The sequence below is a fragment of the Phocoena phocoena genome, chromosome 1 (assembly GCF_963924675.1).
Source record: "Phocoena phocoena chromosome 1, mPhoPho1.1, whole genome shotgun sequence".
Taxonomy (NCBI): domain Eukaryota; kingdom Metazoa; phylum Chordata; class Mammalia; order Artiodactyla; family Phocoenidae; genus Phocoena; species Phocoena phocoena.
In genome coordinates this window covers 154,132,988-154,142,766 of record NC_089219.1, presented here as the reverse complement: position 1 = coordinate 154,142,766, position 9,779 = coordinate 154,132,988, and the positions used below count along the sequence as shown (strand labels likewise).

The 9,779-nt window shown below is 54.1% G+C and overlaps 1 protein-coding gene across 10 annotated transcripts in view; it reads left to right on the top strand.

The window, feature by feature from the left end:
• The first annotated feature begins 807 nt into the window (after nucleotides 1–807).
• The window catches only part of PPFIA4 (PTPRF interacting protein alpha 4), a 33,637-nt gene continuing 24,665 nt past the window's right edge, over nucleotides 808–9,779 (top strand). For 3 of the 10 annotated variants that reach the window (XM_065881966.1, XM_065881994.1, XM_065881957.1), the window contains exons 1-12: nucleotides 808–1,041; nucleotides 3,046–3,147; nucleotides 3,534–3,698; nucleotides 4,013–4,087; nucleotides 4,319–4,408; nucleotides 4,984–5,175; nucleotides 5,475–5,621; nucleotides 5,891–6,025; nucleotides 7,903–7,986; nucleotides 8,283–8,414; nucleotides 8,780–8,842; nucleotides 9,533–9,624. In XM_065881966.1, coding sequence (XP_065738038.1) covers nucleotides 808–1,041; nucleotides 3,046–3,147; nucleotides 3,534–3,698; nucleotides 4,013–4,087; nucleotides 4,319–4,408; nucleotides 4,984–5,175; nucleotides 5,475–5,621; nucleotides 5,891–6,025; nucleotides 7,903–7,986; nucleotides 8,283–8,414; nucleotides 8,780–8,842; nucleotides 9,533–9,624 — 1,511 coding nt within the window. The remainder of the gene's footprint in view (nucleotides 1,042–3,045; nucleotides 3,148–3,533; nucleotides 3,699–4,012; nucleotides 4,088–4,318; nucleotides 4,409–4,983; nucleotides 5,176–5,474; nucleotides 5,622–5,890; nucleotides 6,026–7,902; nucleotides 7,987–8,282; nucleotides 8,415–8,779; nucleotides 8,843–9,532; nucleotides 9,625–9,779) is intronic. The other 7 variants (XM_065882013.1, XM_065882003.1, XM_065882029.1 and 4 more) reach the window with 5 other exon arrangements.

Genomic DNA, 9,779 nt, shown 5'->3' with positions numbered 1-9,779 from the left:
CCTGAATGTGGGGGAGAAATCTATGGGGTGGGGTAGGGACCCTATTTCCTCTCCTCCCACTCTCACAGCCTCAGGTCTCGCTAGGACTCTGGGCAGGCTTCCGGCTGCTCCCTTGCCGCTTACTGAATTATTTCTATATTTGGCCAGCAAGCCACGTGGGTGGGGGAACCACTCCACTGCGGCTGCACTTCTGACAGCTGTGGGTGGGGGAAGCTGGTGACAGAGGCTACAGCAGTGGGCATGTGCATTTCTTGGGAGAACTAAGGAAGGCACCATCTGAGTGAGTAAGCCCGGAGAAGGGCCATGCACCAACTCTTCACCCTCTTCCCCCACGTTCTGGTCCACGTTCCTGCCTCCTCTCCCCTCACCCACCTCCTGGATGCCCTTCTCTGCTCAGCTGTTTCTCACAGCAGTCTCTTCCCCAACAGACCACTGCCCTCCGGAAACGATGGTTGTTGCTGGACCCAGCTGGGACTCTGCCAGGCTCCAGTGCTCAGTCTAAGGAAAGGGCCCTCTTCCAGCCCTGCTCTCCCTGCCTGTCATGGCCACGCTCAGCCGCTGCCTGCTTGCCTGGGGACATAGGGCACCCAGCCCCAGCGCTGAGAGGCTAAACCGGGCCCTCTCACTCCATTTCACAGGGGCGCTCTGGGCACCAGGCCCCTTTCAGACCGAGAGTAACTGATGCCGTCTGTTCACTCACCTGGCACTGCCTGCTCTGAGACCCCTACACGGGTCGCCCTGGAGGTGCCAACCCTGTGAACCCCTCCCCTGTGCCCTGACACTGAGAAGGCCCTGCCCACCCCCACCATGTGTGAAGTGATGCCCACAATCAACGAGGGGGACCCCCTGGGGTCTCCCCATGGAACGGATGCTGACGCCAACTTTGAGCAGCTGATGGTGAACATGCTGGATGAGCGGGAGAAGTTGCTGGAGTCCCTTCGGGAGAATCAGGAGACTTTGGCGGCGACACAGAGCCGGCTCCAGGATGCCCTGCATGAGCGAGACCAGCTCCAGTGCCACCTTAACTCTGCCCTTCCCCAGGTAAGGCCCGATAGTCTGCATCTCCCTCATCCCCTTCCCCTCACCCAGCCTTTCAGAGCCCTCAGCTTCTGGGCCCTCAGCTCTCTTCGTCTATTAGCGTCTCAACAAATGGAATTCACAGAGCATTTACTCTCCTTGGCCTTGCTTCATAATACTTTTCCCTGTTACTCCCAAGCTCCTCAGGCTGAAATTGGCTCCACCTGGAGAAAAGGATGGACTTTGATGCGGGAAGAAAACCCAGCCTTAGTTGCCAACTGCAGTGAACCCATGCAGCCAGAAGGTGGCAGGCTATACTGGAAAGACACCTCCACCTTGGAGGCTCCTCACCAGGGTCCTGTTCTTGGAAGTGGTGGGTGGCGAACCACAGAGAATGGAGATGGGAGAAGCCTTAGACCTCTCATTGCACAGATGAAAAAAACAAGAGGCATCACATGGAAAATTATAGGCAGAGCTGTGATACCCCCCTTATTCTCCTCAATCAACGTGACTACTAGCAATAATGGTCACCATTTATTGTGTTTTCTGTGTGCTAAGCACTTTGACTGGAATTTCCTTCACTAAATTCCACAGTGCCGAAGTTAGCGCTGTTATCGCCATCATCTCTATTTTACAAATGATGAAGCTGAAACTTGAGGAGATTGGTAAACTGCTCATGGCCACCCTGCCTGTGGGGGTGCTGCAAGGGTTAGAGAGGCAGCCCTGAGGGGCCACACAGCTCAGGACTCAGCTCCAGGCCCTCTCCCCCACGTGTGGGGAGAAGAACCAGAGTAGCTGAGTTTCCTACCCAGGGTCCAGAAGCGTTCGGAGGGCATAGTCTTGTGATGCTCTGTAGATAGGAATATGGAGCCCTGGTGAGGAATTGGGGTGGGAGATGGGCCCATCCTACCCCGCTGTGTTCGGAGCCCTGAACAAGCCCCCCGCCCCCAGGATGAAGGAGCCAGTCCCTGCCCCCAGGGAGCTCGAACACTAGAAAGGAGATAGACAAGAACCCAAATGGTAGGAAGAAAACGTGGAGGAAGAGAAGAGGGGCCCCCAAAGGATTGTTAAAACAGTGTCAACACCTAAAATAGCTTCCAGATAATTGTCTTTCGGATTAGAGGTTCAAAGGGGTTAGGTATCTTGTCCAAGGTCACAAACGGGCAGACCTGAGATTTGATCTCAACCCCTCACTGGGAGCTTCATGAGGGCAGGGATTATGTCTTTTCTGTTACTGTGTTTCCAGTGACCAGCACAGCAGCTGGTACATGGTAGGTGCTCAGAGTGCCTGTGTTCGTAACGGTTTTCAGAGGAGGGAGAAAGCCTTCCACTGGGAAGTCTGGAAAGGTCCCAAGGAGGTGTGTCCTTTGAGATGGACTTTGAAAGATCAGGTGTTGATAGAAGATTGGGCTTTCAGGGGTCGGGGGAGCCCACTGAGCAAAGGTGTGGAATTAAGAAGTTTACTAGTGACTGTAAACAGCGGTTACCCAGGTTGACCAGGTCTTAGGGTGTATGGAAAGGAACTGTGAGAGAGAAGCTGGAAACCAGGATAATAAGTTTGGATTTAATGGTGTAAACAACACTGTGCGTTGGGAGATTACCTTAGCAGCAGTGTGTCAGAGGGGTTAGAGTTGGGGAGGGACATTACTAATGCCAAACCAGAAGTGAAACTCCCCTCCATCCACTTCTAAAGGGAAATGTCACTGGATTGTTGGAGAAACAGAAATACAAAATGGGAGGGAGGACATAATCAGGTTATATTGGTGGCTGGAGGGGGAAGGGGCGCAGAGCAGACCTGGTGACTTTCTCACTCTTCTGTGCAACTGTATTCCCTTGCACCCTACCACATCCTTGGAATGCTTCCCCTCTGGAGAAGCACATGCTAGTAGTATGGATGGATAGGGATTTTTCTGGGGACAGTTGGTGGAAGCAAGGGACGAGTGAGAGGATCCCACCGCTGACTCGGGCGTGCAGGATACTGCTTAGGTGGTGGATCCCCAAGCACTGAGGGGCCTTGGGGGTTTTCAGGAATTTGCCACCTTAACCCGGGAGCTGAGTATGTGTCGGGAGCAGCTTCTAGAGAGGGAGGAAGAGATATCAGAGCTGAAAGCAGAGCGGAATAACACGAGGGTAAGTGGGGTGACCTGGTGTGTGTTTGTGCTTTGGGGGTGGGGGGTATGACCAAGGGAGCAGGCATGGCCAGGGCCAGCACATCCCCAGCCCTATCCTAACCTCCTCCTGCCTTATATCACCCTGGGGTGATAGTCAGTTTGTTCAACCATCAGTGCTAGGCTTTTCACCTCTAGTTCGGGGTCAAGGAAAAGGTCGGGGTCTTGGGAGAGAGGCTAGGGCAGGTATTCAGTTGGGGCAGCAGCTGTTTACCCACACAGAAGTATTTCACCATTCTAACAATGGTACACATGGCAGTACTCGTGTCTGCTGGCTGTTCATGTGGACCCTGCTTATAGCCCCTGGGCTCACAGCCCTTCCTCTTGCCCTCCCCTTCTCTCTGCCAGTTGCTTCTGGAACATCTGGAGTGCCTAGTGTCCCGTCATGAGCGGTCACTGAGGATGACTGTGGTGAAGCGTCAGGCTCAGTCACCTTCAGGGGTTTCCAGTGAGGTGGAGGTGCTGAAGGCTCTCAAGTCACTGTTTGTGCACCACAAGGCCCTGGATGAGAAGGTACCTAGGCTGGCCCACAGCCTGCCTCCACCCCCAATCCAGCCAGGCTTCCCCAGAGCCTCCATGCATCCCTTCTCTGAGATTTCTGAATCCTGTGTTTAGGGAAAACTGCCTTCTAGCTTCATAACTGGCTCCCTCCTACCATTAATCCAATTTCCAGGTCCTCCTATAAGGTTCCCTCTCAGAAATTTGCCCCTTGGCAGGTCCTTCTCTTTGCCTTATGCTCAGTGGTGGTCGACCAAGCCCAGGCTTCTCCAACTTGAGTCCAGTGGGGTCTCTGTTTCTTTCTTCATCTCCCCTTTCATCTTGGACAGGTGCGAGAGCGGCTCCGGGTGGCCCTGGAGAGAGTGACCACCTTGGAAGAGCAGTTGGCGGGTGCCCACCGGCAGGTAAGCTGCTTGCCCTCCCTCCATCTGTAGACTACAGCTCCTGGAAGCCAAGGCTGGTTTACCCCTTTTCCCTACTCTGTTCCTCATCAGATTTCTCCCCTCTGTCTTAACTGGAGACTCTTAGCCAACAGGAGACATCTCTCTCTAGGAGGTGGGAGACTTGGAAGGGCCTGGAATATATAGGAGGTTCTCTTCTCTTTGACTCACTGCCCTGGGGACTGTGCCCTACAGGTGTCTGCCCTACAGCAGGAGGCAGGGGTTCAGGATGGAGTAGCAAAAGAGGAGGGGACTGTGGAACTGGGACCGAAATGCCTGTGGAAGGTGGGTCATAGGGAGTTGCATAGAGGGGATGTGTCTTACCCCGGACAGGAGGTGGGGGCCCTGCCCTCTCTTAGTGCAGTAGAGCAACTGCTTGAATTAAATTTGGAGCTATCTCCAATGGTACCATCTCTCTTTCCTTCTTCCCCCTACCCCATCTGCAAAGAACTCTACAGATTTTTGTTTTAGTGCCCAGTACGCACACTGCTAAGCATATAATGTGTTTGTTCACTTGCATTGTTAGGTGCCATGTACCTAAGAGATCACTTCTCTTTCTGAGCCTCTGTTCCCCTAGCCATGCCCCTTTCTAGGTTACAAGAGGCTGAAACAGCAGGTAAAACTAGACATGATTATTTTTCAAGGGATACACAGGAGAGTGAGAGTGTTTGGTCATTGTCTGGAATGAGCTTCTGGAGGCCAGAGGAAGAAGGGTGTACCTGGAGGTGTGCTCTAAAATTGGGGGCAGAGCTGTGATCTGCTCTGGTTGTGCTGTCCCTCTTCCCACCTCCCCAGGGCAGGGCAGGGGAATGGGATGCCCAAGGCTCTGATGACTGACTGATAGTTCACTGTCTCTGGAGCATGACGCGGGCCAGGTAGAAGAGCTGCAGGAGCTCCTGGAGAAGCAGAACTTTGAGTTGAGCCAGGCCCGGGAGCGACTGGTCACCCTGACAGCAACCGTGGCCGAACTTGAGGAGGACCTGGGCACGGCCCGCCGGGACCTTATCAAGTCGGAGGAGCTGAGCAGCAAACATCAGCGGGACCTCCGGGAAGTGAGCAAGGGCCTGGGCCTGACCCTATCTTTCTGGGTGCAGGTATTTGGCACTCAGGAAGATAGCTGCTGGATGTCCTGGGTGTAGAGGGAGAGCCAGGCAAGGGCTGAGGAGTGTAAGACTGAACACTTGGTAGGGTCCAATGTGGGGACGAGTGGTGGGAGGGATGGGTCAAGGTCAGAAACTGATAGGGTAATGTGGAGGAGATACAGCCAGCCAGATTTGGTGGGGAGGTGCGGACACGATGAGGGCAGGAAAAAGCTGATGACCTTCATCTCATCCTCTCCTGTACCGCTCAGGCTCTAGCCCAGAAGGAGGACGTGGAGAAGCGAATAACCACACTGGAGAAGCGCTACCTGGCTGCTCAGCGTGAGGCCATATCGATTCATGACCTCAATGACAAACTGGAGAATGAGCTGGCCAATAAGGAGTCCCTGCACCGCCAGGTAACTCCTGCAGATGGGGTTGGGGGACACTGTACTTGACCCTGGAGGTCCTAATGACCATGCTGGAACCTCCCCTTGGTGGCCCAGGAGACCCTGAGGTGCTGGTCGCCTTGGGAAAGGGAAAGTCAGGTATCTCTGGGTAGCCAAGAATCAAGATTGTTCCCTGCGGCTTCTGACCTATCACTTGCTCTCTACTGAGGATGGGCCAGGGGGTGGGGGAAGCTTCAGTACTCCCTCTTGACTCTTCTCCCCACCCCCTACTTTGCTAGTGTGAGGAGAAAGCCCAGCATCTGCAGGAGCTACTGGAGGTAGCGGAGCAGAAACTGCGGCAGACGATGCGCAAGGCTGAGACGCTGCCAGAGGTGGAGGCTGAGCTGGCCCAGAGAATTGCAGCCCTCACCAAGGCAAGTGGGCCAAAGGCCTGGGAATCTTCCTCTGTTCCCTGCTTCCTGAGCTCTTATGTAGCCAGGCAGTGAATGGAGAGAGTGGGATGCACGTTGGGCTGGGGGCCAGGAAACTGCTTCTCATTGCATGGCTCCAGGAAACACACTTTGTTGTTGTGTCTGTCACATGGAAGAGTAATCCCTGCCCTCATCACCCCACAGGGATGTGACAGTTCCATAAGAAGGGATGTAAGAGTACTTTAATAAGTAGAAGAAACTGTGCTGATGCAAAATATTTTTATTATCATTTACACCATTGTAGTTAATACTTCCTTTGGTCGGGGGTCTGAAGTGGAAAAAATAGAACTTTCATTTCTGGAAAGGTGAAATCTGAGAGGAAATATGATCAAACTTTATACATCTCTGAATGGGGTGGGAGTTTAGGCTGAGCATATCTTTTTTTTTTTTTTTTTGTCAAATTGAAGCAGTCTAGATCTAGGGACCATCCCTAGCTGTTTGAAGGCTTCAGCTTTTGGACAAATAAAAGGGAATATAATTTTACCCAATGGATAGTTAACTTTATGGAGGTATGCAGGCTGAAAACATCCTAGGTCTGGAAGAGCTATGTAAATGCATGGACATCTACATGTGGTGGCTTAATCAAGAGAATTTAGGAGTGTTTACAGCGGGTCGGAGGCTTTCAGGGGTGCCTCATGTGGGATCACCATAGCTACCCACCCAAGCAATGGAGAGAAGAAAACCAATATTTAATAAGCATCAGACCCCAGAGCCTCTGGAGGATAGAGGCTGGCCATTGTGCCAGTGTGGCAGCTTGGGGGCTCTGGGGATGGAACCTGCAGCCTGGCTGTACCTCGGTAGACTCGGGACCACGTTTGCTTCTGCCACTGACTTGCTCTGTTACCTGGGAAAAGTCACTCCCTCCCTAACTGGGCGTCTGTGTCATTATCTCTGTGATGATATCATCATCTCTATAATGATGGGGTTGAATTTGGTCGTCTCTAAGGCCTTTCAGGCCCCTAGGAGTGAAGGACAGAGTTTAAAGTGCAGCAGAAGACGTTATGTGTGGGATGCTGAGCAGTCAGTTTTAGTAACTCTCAAAACTGACAAGAAGGGATGGACTGAAGTGATTCATATGTTCAAGGGAGTCATAGTAGAAGGGCCTTAAGGAGGGATTTCCTGACTGTAAGATGTGTGATAGTCTGGAATACCTTGTCAGAAGAGGCAGTGGGGTCTCCATCTCTGAAGATGCATGAACGGAAGGGGAGACCACTCTACCCAGGCTGCTTTAATAACAAAGGTAATCACCATGGCTAACATTTGTTGAGTGCTTATTGTGTCCTAAGTGTTTGCCGTGGATTATCACCTTTAGTCCTTGCAATGGGCGTAGGTGCTGTTATTACAACTGAGGAGATAAAGGCTCAATAGAGGTTCAGTAACTTGCCCAAGGTCACAAGCTGGGAAGGGAGGGAGCCAGGATTTGAACCAGTCTGGTTTGAGTCCATGTTCTTAAGGACAATTCCATCTATCTGGAGGCATAGAGATTTATGGTCGCTCATACTTTCAAGTGGGGTTTTTTTCTGGAAGCGTAAGGAGAATTTAGCCTCTGGAGCTGCCAGCTCTGGGATGTTTCAAGGCTATAGCCCTGAGCAGGAAGGAGAGGGTATGGATGGGGGGAAAGCGGCAGGGTTGGGGTACTTGGAAAGAAAGGCAACTGTGGTGGCAATTATGCTCCAAGATGGTAAGTGGAGAGCTTGGCTTTCTTGGTCCCTGAGGCCCTGATTCCCAAGGGCCGCTCTGGCACCTGGGTGCATGGGATACAAGGTCTGAGCAGGAAGGCAGATGATCTTCGGGCTGCACTGACCCATTCCTCCCTCCAGGCTGAAGAGCGGCATGGCAGCACTGAGGAGCACCTGCGGCAGTTGGAGGGACAGCTGCAGGAAAAGAACCAAGAGCTGGCAAGGGTGAGCTTACCGGGCCAGACCCTCGAGCCTCCTCTCAACCCCAGGGCGGCATCCCAGGATGGTCTGTGGGTAGGGAAAGGAGGAAGAGTGAGAGCTAGGGAAGGACCTGGCTAGGGACAGGGACAGAGCCACAGAGGGGTGGGAGGAGGTGGTCAGGAAAGCTGCAGACAGGGGCCCCCGGAGGATAAGAAGGGGACAGGTGAGTGGGCTGGAACCACAGCAGGAATGAGTGGCTCCCTGGGATTGCAGTGAGATGGCCCTGGGGTGGCTTGGCGCAAGGTGGTCTGGTTATGCAGGTGCGCCAGCGGGAGAAGATGAACGAGGACCACGGCAAGCGACTGTCAGACACCGTGGACCGACTGCTTAGCGAGTCGAATGAGCGCCTGCAGCTCCACCTCAAGGAGCGCATGGCGGCCCTGGAGGAGAAGGTGCTGTGGGTGGCGGGCCTGGATGGGCAGGGCTGCCCGGAAGGACTGCGCTGGCGGAAAGGGGCGGGGTGGGTAAAGGTGTGGGTGGAGCCGGGCGAGCAGGAATGGTTGGGGTATGAGAGCTTAGTCGGGAGCGGGCGGGGGTGGGGGCCTGGGCGAGGCGGGGACTGCCGAGGGCTGTGGAGTGGAGTTAGGCTGAAGAGGAGCAGCCTGGGCTGGGGGTGGGGCGGTCTGGCAAGGAGAGGTAGGGCTGGGAGAGCAGACCGGAAGGCAGATCTTGCTGGAAGGGGAAGGCCTGAGCCGGAGTAGAGGAGCCGGGGTGGAGGGGAAGGGGGGCATCTTGGCTCACAGCTGTTCTCCCCCAGAACACACTGGTCCAAGAGCTGGAGAGCTCCCAGCGGCAGATTGAAGAGTGGCAGCAGGACAAGGTACCCAGCTGCTGGCCAGCCCTGCCAGCCCGGGAGGGCTGGGCTTGCTGTGAGGAAGGGACACGCCTGTGTTTCAAGCAGCTGCCCTAAAACCCAGCACTGTGCTAGCCAGTTTGTTAGTCCATGTACACACATTATTTCACTAATCCTCCCTAAAGCCTATCATAGTAGATGCATCACCGCCACCCACCTGTGAAGAAGAAACTTAGCCGTAAGCATAGGGCAGAAAGTGGGTAGCAGAGAGGCAGGACGCTGTGAAGGACTCGACAGAAGGATTTGGTGGGGCCTCAAACCTGGTGAAGCTCTTGCTTTCTGGTGATTTGGGCCGGATTAGCCACTATCCCTGTGCTAGCAATGTCTGTGAGGTCTGGGAGTTCACTGAGGGCCCCTCTGCTGCCCAGCCTTATTTGTCATGCATTTGCTTGTTAGTGAGAGCTCAGCAGGACTGTTCTGGTAGAGTCCTTCCAGACAGACCTTCCTTCTGGCCCTGCCCCTGCCAACCCTTCTACTCACTCTCCAGTTGGACCTCTTCTCTTTTGGTGTCATCTGTGGGCTTGGCCTTGGGTCCCTGGCTTTGGACTTTGCAGTGCATTCTTCTGCTTCTCCCCAACTCTGCTGTTCTCTTGGTCCTTCTCTCCTCTCTCTTCCCCTCCCTCGCCCCTACCCCCACCATGGCTCTGCCTGGCACAGGGCCGTCTGTCTGAAGAGATGGAGAAGCTGCGCCAAGAGGTGGACCAGCTGAAGGGTCGAGGAGGGCCATTAGTGGATGGCATCCACTCCAGGTACTGGAGCTCAGGAGGCTTAGTGTGCTGTGATGGAGTCCTGGACAGACCTAGACAGGCCCTGGGGGAGGAGACTTCCTCCCACCAAAACACCGCCCAGGATCTCAGGGTCCTGCTCATATTCAGGGTGGGAACTTTGTAAAGTCACCCAGCTC